General features: G+C 40.9%; 1 protein-coding gene and 1 long non-coding RNA gene across 7 annotated transcripts in view; one reads left to right on the plus strand and one right to left on the minus strand.

Moving 5' to 3' along the window:
* The window catches only part of LOC137250822 (uncharacterized), a 345,007-nt gene that overhangs the window by 240,067 nt on the left and 82,964 nt on the right, over positions 1 to 21,976 (plus strand). For all 6 annotated transcript variants that reach the window (XM_067784380.1, XM_067784381.1, XM_067784383.1 and 3 more), the window contains 2 exons: positions 1,767 to 2,649; positions 17,674 to 18,677. In XM_067784380.1, the coding sequence (XP_067640481.1) occupies positions 1,767 to 2,649; positions 17,674 to 18,677 (1,887 nt within the window). The remainder of the gene's footprint in view (positions 1 to 1,766; positions 2,650 to 17,673; positions 18,678 to 21,976) is intronic.
* Positions 1 to 21,976, minus strand: part of LOC137250823 (uncharacterized) — a 226,465-nt gene that overhangs the window by 85,484 nt on the left and 119,005 nt on the right. The window lies entirely within an intron of this gene.

Raw genomic sequence — 21,976 nt, forward strand, 5'->3', positions numbered from 1 at the left:
AGAGTCCTTGTAATAATGAGTCACTAAATGAACTAAATAGCCCACCCAGCATTTTTTGAAATTATTAATCATATTAGAGTCTTTTTCGAGTCTCCAGCATGATCAAAATAAGCATATATGCGCTCATTTTCTGATCAGAAAAGACTGCCTCGTCGGCAGAAAATGGTACCCTACGCGCGACTACACTTGGTGAGCCTCTTTTAACCTATATTTCTAATAAGTATTTAATATTTTTCGAGTCATATTTACCATCATTTATAAGTCTTGTGGGAATAATTTTTAAGTGTGTTTTAAAGCTTTTGCGATTCTTTCTCGAGACATTTAAGAGTCTATTTGGAATCTTATTTTAATAATTTTTTGTGATCGCTTTACATTTTGTTGTTGCTTTTTCAATAAATCATATTTCACTCATAAGAGGGAGTCGATTTCGAGTCTTCTTTTGATCGCAGAATTGATTAAACAGTTTTTAGAGCCGAAAATGTCTCATTGTGGTGATTTATACTTTAATCAATCTTACATATGCTATGTGGGACAATGAGAAATAATAGGCAATTAAATAAAGACTAAAAACATGAAAATAAAATAATTAAAAAAAAATGTTTAAGTTAAACGGTTTTATTGAAAACAATACTTACATTAAGTAATAATAATACGAAAAGCTAGAAATTATTTAGGTAGGTCCTAGGTACTAGTCATCACACTCTTCATCAATCTAGGGCGTTGATCAGACAATTAAATAAAAGCGTTGGACGCGTCATATTTCTATTGATAGTCATAAGTAAAACCAACTGAACCTTAATCAGGTTATGTGCGCCTCACATTTTTAGAAATTTCACGCGCCCAACGCTTTTATTTAATTGTCTGATCAACGCTCTAGATTGATAAGGAGCCTACATAATTATTTTCTAGCTTTTCGTATTATTATTGCTCCATGTAAGTATTGTTTTCAATAAAACCGTTTAACTTAAAAATTTTTTTTTTATTATTTTATTTATATATAAACATCTTTCCTCATAGTATGTGTGACTCTAGAATGTAAGCGTGAGCATAGTCTTTGGAATTATTAAGCAGTACCCAGCCGCTAAGTTTGGATAATTATAAAGCTTCCCAGATTTAGGAAGAGCCGTTTGGCTCTCGGAAAAATTGGTACCCTCTACATTGTCCTGATACCGATACATATCTCTATTCCTACTCTACTGTTCATTTAGAATGCGTCCATAAAAATTTAGGTGTTTAGTTTGGAGTGAGCTCCCCATGTTTACAATCCTTCCTTGTAGGAAAATAGATCATAAAGTTAGGATCAAAGATTATAGGAAAATGTAGTCTTTATTTGTTTTATTAGAAGAATAGATCGCGCCACCTTGACGACCTTCACCTCGTAGAATAATCGCCTTGTACATCCATGCTGTAAGTTTTGGTCGCAGACCTAACTTTTTGCCTAGCCCAATTTTGCCTATTCTGTTCATTAAGATTTAAGATGCTTGCTGATGTGACATTTCTTCGCTTTATGGCGTTACAATAAGTTGGACCTTTTTACATGCATAAGTACAACACGTTTTTCAGAAAACAATCCAAAAGGGAAGTAAATATGATTTATAATCTTTCAAGTGCTTTATATCTTCTTGCACCATTTCATTCATAAAATCACTACAGAAGATAGTTAATTCATCATTTTTTGAATATAGTCCACATCATTCTCGCGCTCTCTCTACCTCTCTCTTTCTATCTATCACTCTCACGTTCATTATTTTCCATTTCACAAACAGGTGATACCGCACCACAACAGCGCCAGCCATACTAATGCAAATGCAGGCAGCAATCGGTTTTTACAACGTCGCCATGGCGGTAGCCTGCGTTGTCCCACCCATTCACATAGCGGCAGCGGCGGAACAGAAAGAGCAAATCATCACACAGTCGGTCGTTCGAATTCGTTTCGTGTGCACCGTCCACGCAATCCCGCTGCCACCTATGGCAACGGTGGTTGCGGGGCTCATGGTATGAGTAGCGGTGGCAACCTTGCTAATGGCACTGGCAGTAGCATTTGTAGTAGCAGCAATATCATGACATTGAATAGCTTTGGGCAGCAAAGCGTTGGCACTGCAGCAAGTCATAGCATCGGCAGTGGACATAGCACAGGTAGTGGCAGCAGTGGCAGTGGTGGCGGTGGTAATGGAAGTGGTAGTAGAAATAGTAATCTCTTTTGTAAACACATCAAATATTGTTGCCTACACCAACAACAGCCTACGCTTAGCGGCGCGTCACAATCACAACAAAACAATTCAACACTAGCAGCGCAGCAGAAATCGCCAAGTAAAAATCGTTTACAAAAACAACAAGCGCCACAAACGCACACAAAATGTACAATAGCAATGCCAGTGGGGGCAGCAGGTAGTGCTGGAACTCATTATATGTCACATGCGGCACATCGTTATCAACATTCAAATGTAACCTATGCGACAGACTACGCAAGTGATATAAGTGGTAGTGTACGCTTAGGACCTGATGGCGAAGACAATAGTGGCGGTGATGGCATCAAAGATCGGCAACAGCATTTGTACGGCAGTTCCTGTTTGGGACAGCATCAGCAGCAGCGTACGGCATCGTTACCGAAACGGCACTCGGTGATATTGGAGCGCGCCTTTGATTTTGGTGAGTGGGAGTTCATACATATATACAAACACAAACACAAGTAAAAGGATGGCTACAAAAATATGGTTAAACATACATGCTCTCATCCTCCCTGATTGTACCATAACGTACAGATTTTATTTTGATCACCAAAAATACTACAATCAAAAATTCAGCTTTCCTTTTCTGGACCAAACTTAAATCAATTCATACCTCTTATCGCAAATATTTCAAATTAAATGAAATAAATTTAAGAAATGTTTGTCACCTGCACTGGGCATGTTTGGAAAGTTTAAATGAAACTTACCCAATAGAGTGAGATCTCTCCCCTCCTATCAAACCCCCCGCCCATTTACCCATCGCTCTATTGTATTCTGATCGATCCTTGTTAAGTTTAGAATGCTTAAATAAACTCCGACCGTACGATAAAGCAAGACCCCTGTACACCCCCTTCCCATTTAGCTGCGCTCAATTACTCAATGAATTATTATATTTTCTTCGGTTCTTAATAAGCTTGCGGTGCTTAATTTTAGTATTACCGGATATACTGTACAAGTCCCTCCAACCCCAATCCCTTCCCCAATAGTTACGGCCATGAAAAAATTTATGTATCGTAGATTTTAGTCTATAACGTCTAGTTGGCAGATATAGTAGACAAACTCCTCCCACCCGCTCCCTTTGCTCTCGTCTTTACTACATATAACCTTAGAAAATGAGAGTCTCTCCCAACCAAAATCACCTTACCCCAGCTGCGCTCATGACTTTATAAAACTATTTCGTTGTAATTAATATTTTCCGAGTCCTTAACGTTCGAACTAAACCCTTTCGGATGTAGTCCGTGTCCCCACCTACCCTGCTCCTTCTCCGTCGCAACTACATCTTTAAACTTACCAGTGATTATTGATAAGTATATTACAAACTTAACCCAGGTAAAATAGTCAAAGTATACTACTTTAAGTAGTTATCATGCTATCATCTATCTTTGCTAAGTAAGTTTTACCATATAAAATGGGCAAACCCCATAGCTCTCACACTTCCTGAGGCGGCTTGGTTCATTTCCCTACATGGTTTGCACCGACAAATGGCTTCAAATTCAGAAGCCTTGTGGCAGGTGATATCTAATAGGATGATCTTTCAATCTGCTTAAGTATAAGGCTGCCGAAGCGTTGAAACGCTATTTAACGGAATCACCATCTATTTTCTATGAATACTACAATTAACTTTGCCAGTGAAAATGCGAAAAAAGTTCTCCAGCGTAGGAGCAGTTCGTCGAAGGAAGCAACCGGCAGTCTCTAAATGAACTGTCCTCGCGGTATGCCACAGTAGTGGAATGTATGCCGATCACAATGGTGTACCAAGGAACTCTGTTGCCGATAAACTTTCGAGGAAAACTACTAAGCAGACCGCTTAGACCGCAAACAATTGCATCCCCTCTACTTGCGCGCAGGTCTAGTGTAACTACTGCTGGGAAAACTACTGCCAGATAAACACTGAAATCCACATGTAAAGTGACCAAGCATATTTAGTTGCCTCATAAATTGAAGCCTAATTAGGCTCCTAAACAATCTTTGTAGTTTCCCAATTAATTAATTTATTGGGATAATACCATTGTCTGATGGAAGTACAAGATAAATGCGTGGTTATCCCAACGAATGATTGATAAATGCCCTGCTCTGGCCAGTACGTGTATGAAATGTATTAGCAAATTCTACATCGCCTATCTTGCGGAGTTTAGCTCTGCTAAAATCGAAAACATTCCGCACTATATTAGAGGAACAAAATGGCTTACCGTTTTACTTATTCAAGGAAGGAGCGGAATAGCGCCATAGCCCAACTTAGACTGTATTCATAGAGATCAAAAACCATACGACCAGAGATACCCAACCAGAGAATATAGAAAAATGAAAAGAAGACTTTCTTACGTCCTCTAGAAACTGGTGAGTAGAACTGGAATATCTCGATATCAATTCTAGTTCAGATAGTTCTTGCAGAATCTGAAGTTTTGGCAATCAAAGGTTGAGTTGCTATCCTTTCCTGCCAAGGCATATTGTAGCGACCAGAAGGATTTCATAAATTCAGATAGACTAACTCGAATGCTTTAAATACTAAACTTTCCCGTTAACCACAATTACTCGAGCTCTACAGGTGGTTTCATACAAAACAGCCTTTCAAATGATTCATTCACCTCCACATTAGAGCTGGGAAATATTTATATCCCTATGACTTTGAAAGATCATAGCAAATTGCAACGACAGCTGCGTAAATATCGACTGAATGACTTTGAGCATCTGTGTGTCGATCGCAATCTCTCTTGTCAGTAATCGTAATCACAGACCATATCATCGCTCTCGGTTCAAGAACATTTAGCTATGTTAACATTGAGCCTGTTAGGCAAACGGGCTTGAAAACAGATCTGGGGACTACAATTTAGCCGGAGGATTGGCGCCAGGGTGCAGAAATCGCTGAGCATACTATACACGTGTATACTGATGATTTCAAATTAACGGAAGGGATCGGGGGTGCTGTTTACGTTATCCATACAGAAATAAGTCGATCCTACAGGCTGCCAGAATACTACAGCGTCTTTCAGGCAAATATTATAGCCGTGTAGAAAGCAACATGCTTAAGCTGCAGTCACATCAATATATATATTGATAGTCAGGCGGCGATTAAAGCAATAATCTCACACAGTACTTCAAAAAGTAGCGTCCTATTATGCAAAAAAGCATTGGAAAAACTTCGTCAGGCCGGACCAAATATCTGCACTGGATTCCTGGTCATAAAATGATAGAAGCTAACGAAAAAGCCAATGAGTGGCAAAGGAGAGTACAACACTCGCTGACAGACTTCCCAAGTCCTCTGGGAGAGATAATAAGAAGATAGGAGTTTCATATGATCCATCAAGCAGGAAGGGCGTGGACAAACGAGCAGGTTGGAAAAATTTCTAAGATCATGTGCAAAGCCTACGATAATATACTCACAAACTGGTTTTTTTTCTGAAGATAGAACACTTAAGGCTCACGATGGGCATACTAGCTCGACACTGACTTCTGGCGTCGCATGCTTGTAAGTTACGTCCCGTCAGTAACAGCAGGTGTAGAAAATGTGAGCTGCAGCAAGAAAGGGTTGAGCACGTTCTGTATTCGTGTCCTGCGCTCGCCAATTCAAGGCTCCAGTTATTAGGGGCAGCAGAGTTTCCAGGTATCGAGGCAGCAATTAATCAAGATCCTATAAAATTTCTAGTATTTGCCAAGAGGGCGGAGTTATTCTACAAAATAAGTCGTGACCACTGATACGTTTAGTCGTCAACAACATTGTGAACAAAATGTTTCCCCTAACTTAATACGGCATTAAGAGAGATATTCCCTCTTACATCATTAAACTATAAAGTACAAAATATCGTTATCGAATGCTAGGTTATCGGCATGTCAATAGCAAATAGCATTCCTGCAGAAAAAATGAGGCAGTCACACAAAGCGAAAGTTTCACACTACCGGTTTAATGACTACCTTGGAACTGGTAATATTCGGTTGGAGAGCAGTATTGTTTGTAGCCACACTCGTACCAACAGCGCTGAGGTATGAGCTATATGTAATTAAAGTAGTTCAGAACCATACACAACTGAATCAGTTAAGAACTCATTCAAAAAGTTCGCTAATGGAGGCGCTTGCCATGTCGTAGAGCATCACAATATTAAAATTATCAGTTTAAAGTATTTCGAGGGGACAGAGTAATAACGGGAACAGTCTCTTAGTGCGATTCACTGGAAGAATACTACCTGATGACAAAATCACAAAGGTCAGCGGTCGTGCTCATCGCTAAAATGCTTATTTTCACTTGGCTACAGCATCCAAAGTTATGATTAGCCTAATGTGTTATCACTAATCAACTCTTAGTAAATTAAACAAGCCGTTTTTATTCAAAAGCACAAATTAAGCTTCAAATAAAGTGCCTAATCTAGTTACAAAATGTAACCGCAAAAATTATTTCTAAGTAAATAAGTGTATGTACTTTACGCATCTTTCATCTTACAAACATCTTCGTTTAATTCTCAGAAATAATCCTCTTACTCTTGCTACTTGCTCAAGACACAAAATTCAAATTTATAATCACAAAACAAACACTAACCGATCAACACTTTCTGTGCCATCTCCAAAGAACAACCAACAAAAGACAACACAGACACCACTAATCAGCCTCGAGGTATATGAAAGTCAGCTGCGGAATTCCTGAGCGCACACTTCAAAAGCAATTCTTCTATGCTTCAAAGCATAACTTAGTAATTGTTAAGTATTTGGGTTTACTACACCACTCAGACCGCACAATTGATTGAAATGCTTTTGTTGGTCATTCCTAAAAGGCCATCCGCTCTTGGTTATCTTAGCACATTTGTAGTCAATGGTTGTGTAGTTTGTTTATATACAGGTATAAAGGAATCAAGATAGATATAGACTTCCATATATCAAAATGATCAGCATCGAAAAGAATTTTGATTGAGCCGTGTCCGTCCGTCCGTTAACACGATAACTTGAGTAAATATTGAGACATCTTCACCAAATTTGGTAAACGATTTTATCTGGACCAATAATAGATTGGTATTGAAAATGAGCGAAATCGGATGATATCTACGCCCACTTTTTATATATATAACATTTTGGAAAACACAAAAAACCTGATTATTTAGTAAATAATACACTTAGAATGTTAAAATTTGACGTGTGGACTGATATTGACACTCTTAATAAAAATTTGAAATTTTTTTTAAATGGGCATGGCACCGCCCACTTGTGATAAAATCAGTTTTACAAATACTATTAATCATAAATCAAAAATCGTTAAACCTATCGTAACAAACTTCGGCAGAGAGGTTGCCTTTACTATAAGGAATGCTTTGAAGAAAAATTTACGAAATCGGTTAAGGACCACGCCCACTTTTATATAAAAGATTTTTAAAAGGGTCGTAGACGAAACTAATAAGATATATCTTAGCGAAAAAGAGCTTTGTAGCACTAGAATTTTACTTTATAAATTGAGTTATAACATTAAATTGAAAAACACTAAAATTTTTGAAAATGGGTGTGGCACTGCCGCTTTTTTGTCTAAGCAATTTTCAATGTTTCGGGAGCCATAACTCGAAGAAAAATTTACATGTCGTAACAAAATTGGGTACACATATTTTCCTTACAGCGGGATACATTTCTAGTAAAAATGGATAAGATTGGTTAAGGACCACGCCCACTTTTATATAAATTACTTTAAAAAGGGTCGTAGGCAAAAATAATAAGTTAAATCTTAGCGAAAAATAGTTTTGTACCAATAGTATTTTTATTGGTCTGTTATATCTTAATTTTAAAACAAACAGTAGGGAAATCCCCATATCTGAGGGAAAACTGCATTCTTACTAAGGTTGTCAGATTTTTATTTCGGGTTCCCGGGACAAACCTCAAATTTGAGCCAGATTCCCGGGATTTTTAAAAATTTCCCGGGACATTTGAAAAACAAAAAAAGCTATATATTTGTATGGGTTGCTCATTCGGCGAAATAATTTTTAGATAGAATTAAACTTTTTAAACTCATTTACTTAAAAAAATATTTTTATGAAACAGGCTAACAATTAACACGTTTACTGTGTTTAATGCGAATTCAATATTCTGTGGATTCATTTTCCAAACGTTATTTTAAAATACAACACTTCCCCATGCAGAATGAATATTTGGTATGCGAAATCTCAAACATTGACAATATTCAGAACCACAGAAGGGATGAATTTTCTTCTTTACAGAGTGGCATGCAATATAGTAATGAGCTGAATACAATCGAAGCCGCAAATATGGCCATGTTTCGTAGCAGATTATAATTTATTAATTTTGATATTGTGAAAATTCCGGGACATAGCATTTTCCGGCGGGACACCTTAAAATTTGTGAAAGATACGAGATGTCCCGGCCAATACGGGAAATTTGGCAACGCTAATTATTACCCGCTCAAGGTCTTTGGTGTTAGCCTATATATCCTTTTTGCTTCTTTTAAACGAAAATTAGTTCAGAATAGAACCATATGAATATATGTTTATTGCGCAGCCTTGTAACACTATTACGCACACAACACAAACAACAACAGCATTTCAAGTGTACAGCTGGGTATGTAATGTTCGGTTTCACCCCAATTTAGACTTCCTTACTTGTTTTCTTCTAACGACACTTGTTGTTGCTCAGTGAAATGCTAAAAGGAAATTTTTGTATAAACATAAATAAGAATCGTAAACAATAACACTCAATTTATAGAAGTGGGTGCGTAGAGGATGAACCTTTCAGGGAAGAAAAGAAAATGTATATTAAGAGTTAAATAGGAGAAAGAGGACCATCATTGAAAAGGACAGAATTCAAGTGAAAGTGAAGCCAAAGGTCGTAGTGAAGTAGGAAAGTTTACTATGAATTTTGCATATAAACGAAGCACTTAAAGCGAAACTTAACAATTTAAGAAATTGAAAACTACTTCAATTTTAGAAAAATTTCATTTTGATGAATCTGTTTTAGCTGACTATTTACTCAACTTTGAATATACTTCTTGGGCAAAGTAGTTCTTTCGTAATTTTTTTGGCTGACATCATTTTCCATGTTAATATTAAAAGTTAGAAAATTGTTAGAACTACTTGCAGTGATTGAAAATGCTATATTATTCTGAAGTTTTTGCTATTGCTCCTCCTCTGAACATGAACAGAGCATAGAGCAGAGCCGTAGCATAAAAAAGTGATAACATTTCTTATGCTCTGCTACGAGCTAACGTCGTTTTTGTTGTAGCAGTGCTTCGCCCCATCCAATAGGTGTGACCGATCACAAATTGTCATCAATATTCTCTAACGGGGGTCCAAGGAAACTTGCAGTTTCAATAGGGGTGGACCATAATGAGAGGGGTGTTAGAGACGTTGGTTTCACAATACAGTTGAAGAGATGGTTGGTGTCATGTGGGGACACGTTACAAGCGGGACATATGTTTTGTATGTCGGGGTTGATTCTGGATAGGTAAGAGTTTAACCTGTTACAGTATCCAGATCGAAGTTGAGCTAGAGTGACTCGCGTTTCCGTAGGGTGTGTGCGTTCATCTTCTGCAAGTTTAGGGTGAGTTAACGTCGTGTTTTAGAGTCATGCGAATAGCAAAATATTTGTAATGGAGCCAGAGCAAAAAACATGTTTTGATATTTGCCCTGTTAGGCATTGTTAAGGAGAACTTTTTCTATTTTCGCTATACTACTGCTCTACATGGCGACCGCTGTGATGTGGTGACAGCGTACTCTGCCTACCGCACCGAAGATCCTGCGTTCAAGCCACGTGGAATGCAGCATCAAACATTTAGAAACAAGTTTTTTCAATTAGAAAACAGTTTTTCTAAGCATACTCGCCCCTTGGCGCTCGGAGTCGGCGTAAAACATGTAAATAGGTCCCATTCCGCCAATTTGTAGGAAAACGATTCAAATTGGAAGAGAAGCTCGGCTTAAAGTCTCTTCCGAGGTTACTGCGCCTTGCATTTATTTTATTTTACTTATATACATTTACTTGGAATACAAAGTGGAAAAGACGCGAGTGTCCCGACGCAATAACAATAACAACAAAATCAATAATTTACAACAACAACTTAGAGAACGACCGACCGAGGGCAAAGATTTGCCAAGCAATACTCAACAGAACAAATAGCTATACATTTTATTTCTTTCTTTCGCTCCATTACAAACAGCATTTCGTTTGGATTTTTTATTTTTCTATTTACTCCGCTCTAAAACTCGACGTAGCTCGCAGCAGAGCTTAACAAATGCTATCACTTTTCTATGATACGGCTCTGTTCATGTTCAGAGCCAGAGCAGTAGCAGAGCATATGTTTCGCTCTTACTGCTACTCTGGAGTAGCAAATGCAAACACTGGCTACTCGCATGAATTGAATTTGTACGTCTTATCGTTAAAATTAGTATTCAAAACAAGGTTTCAGTTTTAACAAGTGAAGGTGTCTAAGTTCGGGTGTAACCGAACATTATATACCCAGCGTGAACTTCAATTGCGCATTTCATTTCAGATAAATTACTTTTCTATATAACACGTGGCACCGCCCGTTTAAAAAAATGTCTGCCCATTTCCTCATACAATAAAACTTGATTAGTGAAAAATCCTTGATTCAAGACTATTTTTTGCTACGTAGGTAGGTTGAACTGGCGGGTCCATGACGACCTCACATAGACTGATTAAGTTCGTAGTGTTACCAGAAGTTTGTTTTAACGACCAAACTGAAAAACCCTATCAAAAACCAGGACCTATGTTATAAAATAACTCCTTCCCCTGTGCAAACACTAGAAGCTTCCTAGGACTTAAGCCACTAGCTGCTTCTAGATCTGACAGCTGTATCACTCCTAATAGCTGGAGTATTAGCCTGGCAAGTGCAGGGCACGAGCACAGAACGTGCTCGATCGTTTCCTCCTCCAACACGCACTTCCTACATCTGCTATCACTGACCAAGCCTAATTTGAAGACATGTGACGCCAGAAGGCAGTGTCCAGTCAGAATACCCGTCATGAGTCTACAGTCCTCTCTTTTTAATGATAGAAGCAACTGTGTTAGTATAAGGTTGTAAGACCTACACATAACTTCGACACTTTACAGCCCCGCGCTTGAACCCACGCCTTTCCCGCTTGGTCGTTCATGTGCACCTCTCGCCTTCGCTTAATTTCGCCAAATCTAATTGGGACATTTACGGAGCAAGCTTCAAGGGATGCGCCCTTTTTAGCTAGTTCGTCCGCTTTTTCATTCCCATCTATTCCCATTTGCCCTGGGACCCAATATAGATGTATGCTTCTCCCTGTCCCGATTCTCTCCAGAGACTGCTTACACTCTAACACGCATTTAGATGCTGTGCTATGCGATTTTATTGCCGTAATTGCTGCTTGACTGCCAATATAAAAGTTAACACGGTTGCAGCTTAAGCTATTCTCTTCCAGGGTTTCTGCTGCTTTGGTTACGGCTAATATTTGCGCTTGGAAAACGCTACAGTAATCCGGCAGCCTATAGGATCTGCTTATTTCCGGATCAGCGCAGTATACCACAGACCCTACTCCTTCCACTACTTTGGAAGCATCGGTGTACGCATGTATCGCCTCGTCCGCCATTTGCGCACCCTTGCTCCAACCGTCCACCTCTATTGTGGCCTTAAGATCTCCCTCGAAGCGCAGATAGGGAATCATGTAGTCTGTTCGTCTTGTAATTGATGACGCTATACTACTATGGCCATATGGTCGGCGCTCAAGCTGCCCCGAAGCACCGAGCCTGGTTGCGGTCGTTAACGCTTTGTTCTTTGCTACCAGGTCTACAGGTGGGATGTGCATAATGGCATACAGCGCAGCAGTCGGGGTTGTTTTCAGGGCTCCCGTAATGCTAAGCATCGATAGTCTGCATACCCCCTCTAATTGTTTGAGGTATGTTGTTTTTTGTGTGGTTTTCCACCAAACAAGAACTCCATAGTATAGAATAGGGCTTACAATCGCTGTAAAAACCCAATGAGAAAGAGAGAGCGATAGGCCCCACGTACACCCCAGCATTCTTTTACATGCATAGAGTGCCGTTGAGGCCTTCTTGACCCTCTCCTCCACGTTGAGCTTCCATGACAGCTTACTGTCTAGGATGATTCCTAGATATTTTGTGCAAGGTTTCTCCTGTAAGGTCACCCCTCCTAATTTAGGCCTGGTCTAATTTGGGACCTTGTGCCTCTTTGTAAACAATACCATATCCGTCTTCTCCGCATTGACTTTCAACCCGACACTAGATGCCCAGGTATGAATATCCCGAAGCGCCCGATCCATCAAAGAACTAATCATTGTTAGGCACTTTCCACTTATGACAATTGCAACGTCATCTGCGTAAGCCGTAAGTTTTACGGGCCCCTCATCGAATTGCCTGAGCAGTTGGTTGATGACCAGCGTCCACAGCAGAGGTGATAGCACCCCTCCCTGCGGCGTGCCCCACTCCACTGATTTCGTGGCCTCGTACAATCCTCATTGTGATGTAATCTTTCTGCAACTTAACATGCAGCCGATCCATCTGGTTAAGGCAGGATGTACTTTAATGTAATTAAGACCATCCATAATCGCCCATTTTGCAACATTATTGAAAGCCCCGGCAATGTCCAAGAAGACTCCTAGAGCATACTCCTTATATTCCAGGGATTTCTCTATGCTTATTACCACCCTATGCAATGCGGTGTCTACCGACTTGCCTTTGGTGTACGCATGCTGTGTTGTGGAGAGCAGCTTTTCATCCACGTTGGACTTTATGTACAAATCTATCAGCCTCTCAAAGGTTTTGAGCAGAAATGATGTTTGGTAGAAAAGCTACACGAGCAATTCCCAAGACTGCGGTACATGATTCAGTCTTATGCACCCATCCAATATTATTTTAAGCCATTCCACGATCGCCCTACTTGAGACTTGTAGAATGGCCGGGAATATACCATCTGGGCCCGGCGATTTAAACTTAGAAAACGTCTTCACTGCCCACTCGATCTTGGTATCGGTCACCAAGCCCGGCACTACTAGCTCCGTGATCGAAGTGTGAGTGATGTCTGCTGGCTCTTCTAAACCGTCTCCCGATGGGAAATGTGTATCGAGAAGCACCTCAAGGGATTCCTCACTATTACGTGACCATTCCCCGTTCTCTTTCTTTATTAGTCCCTGGACTATGTTTCCCTTAGCTAGGACTTTTTCAACCGTGCTGTTTCGCTGGAGCACTCTATGTCCGTACAGAAACTTTTCCATGAGTTTCTCTTCGCCCTGGTAATTTCACACTCGTAGACCTAGGGTTTCTAAAGGTTCCTCCCTTCTCTACCCTCTTTAGGGGATGCTGAAGCTGATATACGCATGGTCGGAGAAGGATGGTCTATCAAGAACCATCCAATCATACCTTGATATATCACGCTCGGAGCTCAATGTAATATCCAGAACATTGCTGGATGTTGGACCAATGTATGTAGGGACATTTCCACTGTTGACTATCTGCAAATTGGTTTGCAGGATGTAACAAAACAGAGATTCGCCTCTCTCGTTCGTATCTGCTCCTCCCCATGCATTGTGGTGCGAATTTGCATCTGCGCCTATGACCAACCGCCCTTTGCGCCCTTCCGCCTTAACTAGCCTTTTGCACTCCATCGGTGGAACCTCCGCAGCATGGGCCATGTAGCAGGACGCCAGGATAAGTGCCTGCTTATTCTTTTGCTCAACGGCCACCTCAGTGGTTTAATTAGGCAGCATATATGAATGCAGCTGTTTCCTTACCATTACTACAGCTCGCACCCGTCCTTCCGTTTGCGCGTAGTAAACGCCAAATCCGCGCGCGCTAAGTCCAGAAACATTTCCTCCCGATGAGAGCCACGGCTCCTGGATCAGCGCCACGTCAAACGAACCCTCCTCAAGGGTTAGGAGGAGTTCGCTCGACGCCACTTTACTGTGTTGGAAGTTTATCTGTAGGACTTGCAGCACCATTGGGCTGTTTGCCCCCTCCAGCACCTTCGTCTTGACGTCGTCGTCCTCCCCTTTCCCGTTTTGGTTTAGAGTATTCCAGGCCCCCTTCAGCCTCTCATGACTGTTGTGCCATGTGTTCCTCTGTGCGAGTCACAGCACCATTTAGCGGTTGGCCCTCTTCTATCTGTATCCTCCGACTTCATCACGCATGGTATCCATATCTTAACTTTTGGTACCGTGGGGATTTGCGCTTTATCCACCACCTCAAACCGCACGTTCGTGCCTTGCCTTTGGAGGTTTGGAACCACTTCCTCCAGCCACCGTAAGCTCGCGATGTTGTCGCACGCTATCATCTTCACACCATTATACCATCCACCCGAATCAAAGGTTGGAAGGGGCTTACTTGGTTGTTCCCGCATCATCTTAAGCATTAAGCTAATAAGCTCCCTTTCCACAGATCTCCACCTTTCAGTAGTCATTTGTCCGAAAGGACTGCTACGATCAACCAGCGTCACAGTCAGTGACTGCTTTGCCACATCACTCATCTTCTCGGGAAAAGCAGGAGTTTAGTTTTATCTCCCTTTGGCACCTCCGAGAAAGCCGGAGTCTTAGTGTTAACTCCCTTTAGCGCCTCCGAGAAAGCCGGAGTCTTAGCGTTATCTCCCTTTGGCTTATCTCCTTCTTCCTTAATGCGAACTTCCCTCTGACTCGCAGCCTTCGAGGTAGTTGCTACCACGCTATTATAGCCCATCTGTCTTACAGCTTTGGGCCTACTTGTCTTGTCTATGCGGCTGCCCTGCCTCGCGGCTCTAGGAGTGGGTCCTTTCTGCCTCTTGAAAGCAGGCTTGTCGCCTTACGCTGAACGTTGCCTCTTCATTCTGCCATTCAACGCTTCTTCCTTCTCGTACCGGTTGCACAACCGAGGGTTTCTCGCAACAAACCTTTTGAACTGCCTTCGACCTACTTCTACCGCTTCATGGGCCCATTCCAAGCGCTCGATCTCCACTTCTGTTGGGTCGACCACTGCTTCCAAGCGTTGTACAATTCTTAGTGATGCACGGTACTGCGAGAGAGCTCTTTCACTTCCTCTGCTCCGTACCCTTCGCCACTCTTCTACTCCGTTTTCATTTGTCTGCTTCTCCAACACGGAATTCATTGAATCAGCACTACTCCCGCTCCCCGACTCCGACGCATCGCTTAATTCGTATTTCTCGTCCTTGAATTGCGACTCAGTCCTCCTCTTTACATCGTCCTTATTAGAATCAGGTAATGAGTCGTTCGTCTTGGTCGTACGACCACCTGCCCGACAAGGCGGGCTCAGCGGTCCAGTATTATATACGGGGAAAGAACCGTCAGCCACAACAGCGCCCCTTACTGTGGTAAGGCCATTAATACTTCCCATGGTAGCCCGGTATCGGGAAGGCTCCGTTCGAATACAGCCGAATTTATCCCCTGGCTGCAAATCATCCAATAGGCATGGTCCGCATTACACCCTGGATTAGAGGGTTGGCAGTTCTTGGTCACCGACATCCCGCCGCCCTCGTATGAGGCGAAACGGCGTAGATGTCAGTCCTAAACAGCTCCGCCTCATAGTCGGGCGCTATGGAGTTCGGCTAAGCCCTCACACCAACGACAAGGTGCCTACCCTAGTTAGGGTATTTTTTGCTATGTTATAGCTTATTATTCTAGTCTACGACCCTTTTAAACTTGTTTCATATCTAAGTTGCTATGGTCTTTAATCGACCTCATAGAAATATTTCCTGCTATAGGGAAAATTTGTGTACCCAATTTTATTACGATCGGTTAATTTTTCTTCGAGTTATGGCTCCCGAAACACAGAAAATTGCTTGGTCGTAAAAGGGGCGGTGCTGCGTAGGCGTGGTTATCATCCGATTTCGCGCATTTTCAATACCAATCTATTCTGGGTCCAGATAAGCTCGTGCACCAAATTTGCTGAAGATATCTCAATATTTACTCACGTTATCGTGTTAACGGACGGACGGACATGGCTCAATCAATTTTTTTTTTTTTTTTCGATACTGATGATTTTGATATATGGAAGTCTATATCTATCTCGATTCCTTTATACCTGTACAACCAACCGTTATCCAATCAAAGTTAATATACTCTGTGTGCAAAGCACGCTGAGTATAAAGAAAGTAGAGAAGTCTTCCCCTAAAAAAAGTAAAATCGTATGGTCTGACAGTTTGATATTGTTTTAGTCTTCCATACAAAAATGAAAAGCAAAACTATTTCCCGTTTGGTGAGAAACACATGTATCTGTTGACCTTAATCTGTTTCTCACTCACACAGTTCGCATTATCACCCTTTCACATCCTCCTTATATACTGTAAAACTACCGTGCCCGGTTCGGACTTTCGTTATGTATAACCGGTCGTCAGTCGTGGACCTTTCAATCGTGGGTCTGGCTCAGGAATTCAGTGCCGCAATGATTAGTATGCACCTATAAGGAAGAAACAGGAAAGCTTACATCTGCTGCAAGTCGTAAATGTATTTTCTTTCGTCGGTGAGAAGATAAATAATAGGATCGCTTCTTCAGAAACGCTGCGCTGCATTGCATCGATCTGGAAGTGCTTCGGTACATTCGGTATTACATTAGTCTACCGGAGTTCCTGTAAAATTCAAGAGTATGAATCCGAAGTGTGCTAGAATGCAAAGAAGCATTGGAAAAACTTCATACATCTATACTGGGTTCCCCGTCATAAAGGCTTTGAAGGTAACGAAAATGCCGATGGGTTGGCAAAAAAGGGGTCAGCACTCGCTGAATCACGGTAGATGTCTAAATCCGTTTGGAATAAATTAAAAGGAGACAGGAGTCACGTATGATCCATCAAGCAGAAAAGGCGTGGAAAGAAGCGCGGTGCTGCCGAATTTATAAGATCAAGTGCAAATTCTATGATATCAGACTCACAAAGTGGTTTATATCTCTGAAAAAAGAAGATTTAAGGCTCAAAATGGCCATACTGACTGGACACTGCCTTCTAGCGGCGCTTACTTATAAGTTAGGCCTCGTAAATAACAACAGATGTAGGAAGTGCGAGCTGCAGGAAGAAACGGCTAAATACGTTCTGCGTTCGTATCCTGCGCTCGCCAGGTCAAGGCGGCAGCAATTAAGCTAGTTCCTAGAAAACTTCTTATATTTGCCAAGAGGACGGACTTATTCCATAACATAAGTTCTGGCACCTAATTGGGGATCTTCCGTTTCAGTCTATGTGAGGTCTTTATTGACCAGCCAGTTCAACCTAACCTAACCTTACTTGGAGTTAATAAACAACCAAGTCGTTAGAAAATTCGTTGAATATTATTAATGCGCTCTTAGCAAAAATATTTGACATTTTACGCATGAAAGGGTTTAAGGTTCAACTTCGTTTTCCTCTTTGGTTTTTACATTTACCTCGCATGCTTAAAGGACTGCTTACAAAGCCTTTCAAAGCAACATAAGCACGCAAAAAATAGTCGACGTTCTTAAATTTTTTCTCAATTTCCTTTGACAACAAGTTAATCAATATATCATTTTCTTTGACATATTTCAGATGCCAGCTGTGAAGAAAGTGATACAATAAGCACGCCCTCCTCAACACCAACACCTGCAGAATTGCCTTTGCCACCAGCACCACAACATCAACCGCCAAGCAACACCACCACTGTGCTAAAACCAATTCTAAAGAAACCAACAACATCTGCGCCACAACAATACCAACAAATGAATACACAACAGCATCTCTTGCAATTACACCAACATAAACAACAAATGCAGCTAAACACATTAAAATCCACTGGGCCACCAGCTGTGAGCGGTGCTCCATCGAATGCTGGATGTATGGAACAAATTCAAACTCATCGCACTTTGCCAAAGCCACCTAAAGGTTTGGGTTTCGGTGCATACCACACCAAAGACTCAGTATTGCAGCGTGTACAAAAACAAAGCGGCCTACTTTCTGCTAGTCGCACAAATCTCAATACGCTAAGTGGCATGTTGGGATCAGCTATAAATCTTGCCGGCATCGGAGGTGGCTTGCTGGGTACGAATGTTGGTAGTAGTAGCACGAATGTTGAAAATAGTGCTGGTAATATTGTTGTTGTTGGCGATTGTATTAGCAAAAGTTCAAGTGGAAATCTGCAATATAGCAACAGTAATTACAACTTTGATGCGACAACGACGACAGCAAAGCAAGCAACAAAAACAACACTACAATCAGATATTGCTGAATCAGTCGACATGGGCGTATGTATGGGTGCAGGATCAGGTCCACCCGTTTGCTGTGCAGCCCCTTCTGCATCTATAGCAAGCGGTGGCAATTCGAGCATGTTGTATATAGACCTACATTCACCAACTGCAACTCCACCACCACATCCAACACCATCAACATCAGTAAATAAATTCAATGATCTATTAAATGCTACGAGCGCAAATTTTGTCAATACAGTTGCAGCGCCAACTACTATTAATGTGAACACAAACAACAACAACCATAATGGTACAACATCTGCTGCTGCTGCAACTACATTATGCGGTGTCGGTCGTAATAGTGCTAGCGTAAGTAAATATTTACACACATACACATAAATACTTTTATCGTTGTAAAATATCGAGGGATTGGGGTGTGTTGATAGATTAAAATGTGTGTGGATGACGTCAGTTGTTTAAGGTATTTATGAGATTTTTAGAACACCACAAATATGTACAGAAGACAGTGGGAATAATTGCAATTATACTGCGGCTATTTTGCTTATAATTTGCAGCAAAACCTTACTCTTAACACCATAAAATGTAAGGTAAACGGTACGTGAACATGAAATTGTAAAAGTTAGCGTAGGACAACATTACATAGCAAACATACCAGAACATGCCAACACTACTAAGGCACCCTAACATACCATAGCATGAAATAACATAACAACACACAACACAGCAAAACATAACTTCACAAACCTAAAATGAGATAATATAGTTTAGCATAACACAACATTACATAACAAACATAGAACAACATAACATATCATAACATGACATCATAACGTAATGCAATTCAGTCTAATATAACAACACAAAAAATCATAACATTCCAGCCCAGGAAGTACCATATTTTGACACACGTAGTATACATACATATGTCGATTTATTAACCGATATCGCGCCATCGATTTTTCGATAGGATTTGGGTTCAGGAAAAAAGTTCCACTACGCATACCCAAAAAAATAATTTTCGAGCCTGCGAAATTTCATTTTTTTTACTTTTTTTCGACTTTGATTTTTAAGTTTTTTTCATGACATACTAAACAAATTTTCATTTGATTTTCAAAAAACTGCTATCGACAAGGTTTTTAGCGGACATTTTTGGGTCGGACAGGGTATAAATATGAAAATTTTTTAATAGGTCATGAAAAAACCTTAAAAATCAAAGTCGAAAAAAGCAAAAAAATTAAATTTCGCAGGCTCGAAAATTATTTTTTTCCTGGGTCGGATCCGTCAGCATAACAGGTGAACACAACCGTAAACTTAAGGATTACTATAACCCCACGCTGTAAAAGTTCTCATCATACCCGTTCTGATAAATGGCTTAGAATCTTAAACGGTGTCAAGAAACGATGGTATTGCCTTTGAGTGGTCAAGAGAAAAGTTCTTCGGAAGATTTAGCATTGATTAAAGATGATCTGGGGGAACCAATATCTCGAAACTACCACTAACAGCGAAACCAAGGTTGAGTTATGCAAATTTATGAAAACGTTCCGCTTCAGATTATATTCCGTATTTTGGAACCAGAGGAATGGGATCCAGTTACCGGAAAAGGCTAAGTCCCATTCATATAGAAGGAGGAATAAGCTAACAAATAACTCAATAGCCGTCGAACAGATTTGGAAAGTTAGACTTTTGTATGTTCGCCCAGTTCGACTTGACCCTACTCAACACTGGTCCCAACATATCGAGGACCGGTATCAGGTATATGACGATTAGAGACCAACAAACATAAACACGAATTATCTGAGAGTGAGGCAAAACAGTTAACTGACCTTTTCACTGTACATTCGTGAAGCCTGCGAAAAAGCTTTTCACACAAGCCAGGCACAAGTTAGCTGCTTGTACCAGCCTTAGGATCTACATTCTTATACCGTGCTGAAATTTGAACAGATGCAATGAAATACAGGAAGCACCGAGCCGCCTTCACCTCGGTCCAAAGCAGAGGGGCGCTGCAAATTGCTTCAGTTTGTCGCACGACCTCCGCTGCAGCTATCCCGGTTGTCCCGGGAAGCATACCGATATATTTTCAGTAATATACTGCGGCAGGAACGAGAATAATCAATTCGACGCTAGCAACAGCAGTGAAGCAGCAGTACTACAGGATCAGTGGACTAGGGAAGTAATTCGCAAATAGAATCCGTGGGTGAAGCGACAACATAAAGTTGTCTAGTGCTAGCATAATTCTTAACCGCACACGATTACTTCAATAAATCTCCCTGCAAAATGGGGAAGGAAAGAGCCGCCTTTCTAAGACCATGCATGCCCTATCTTCCTCGCACTTATCCCAATAACGAAAGAGGGCAGTGTCAGCAAGTATGTGAGTCATATACCTCTCTGCAAAGGAGAATGGGTGCCAAGCTCATAAGCGTGAGAGTATCCACGAAGTTCACATAGGGCGCACTCGTGCCCTCGCACTTATCCCAATAACGAAAGAGGGCAGTGTCAGCACGTATGTGAGTCATATACCTCTCTGCAAAGGAGATAGGGATGCCAAGCTCATAAGCGTGAGAGTATCCACGAAGTTCACATAGGGCGCACTCGTGCCCGAAGATATGATAAACGCGGTCTCAGGTACGGAGAATTACGCAGACCATGAAATTTAAAGTAATCCTACACTTGGAGAGTCACGCAGCGGGATTAAAATTCACTAAACTCAAACCAAAATGCTTAAATTGACCAAGCTCAGCTAAAAATTTATTCGTCAAAATTGACCTAGTACAAAGAATGCAAATACGTAAGTTACATTATGTAGCTTACTTGCTACGCTCATGAAATATAAATGCATTCATTTATTCATTTACTGAGTTAAGCCAAAGAGAGTATTTAAAATTAGGACATAATTCAACAAAAACTTATGCCATGAATTGCACGCCAAATGAGGGCAACCATGTGATGAATTGAATTCGTGCTGCGGTGAACTTAGACTCAACTATGTGAAAAGCATAAAATCGAGTCAATATAAAACATTGTAACGAATCTTGGGAAATCCCGCTTATTCCAAACCTTCTGCTAACGTTCGAATCGCTAAACTGTTGAATAAATAACTCCAATATTCAATAATGCAAAATGGTCTTTATTTGACTACTTTGAGAGTACTTATACTTCACAATTATACTTCACTTCACAACTAATAGCGTGCTTAAATCAAACTGATTAGTCATGCCTCGGCTTGCGCTGCTTTTATGCTCTCGGTTTCCTCGTTCACCCATTCTCCTAAGTTCTAGTAATTTCGCGAACTTCATACTTGGTTACCAGCCATATACATGTATATTTGTAGTTTGTAGCCATATGCGTGTATATATGTGAGCACTACTTCGGCTGATGATTACATGTTTTTGTGAGTATCTCTCCGTTTCCTTGTATGTATGTATTTAAATGATGATTGATTTGTTTACGTACACACGAGTGGCTGCTTAGTATTAGCTTAGTTGTGCTAGTATCACGTAAAAAAATAAGTAAATGCGCCTTAACCTCCGAAGAGATCTAAGGCCGAGCTTCTCTTCCAATTTGCGTCGTGATCCTCTTGATTTTCCCTACAAATTGGCCGGACGGGACCTACATGTTTTATGCCGACTCCGAACGGCATCTGCAAGGCA

The sequence above is a fragment of the Eurosta solidaginis genome, chromosome 4, assembly GCF_040869045.1.
Source record: "Eurosta solidaginis isolate ZX-2024a chromosome 4, ASM4086904v1, whole genome shotgun sequence".
In the NCBI taxonomy this organism is placed as follows: Eukaryota; Metazoa; Arthropoda; class Insecta; order Diptera; family Tephritidae; genus Eurosta; species Eurosta solidaginis.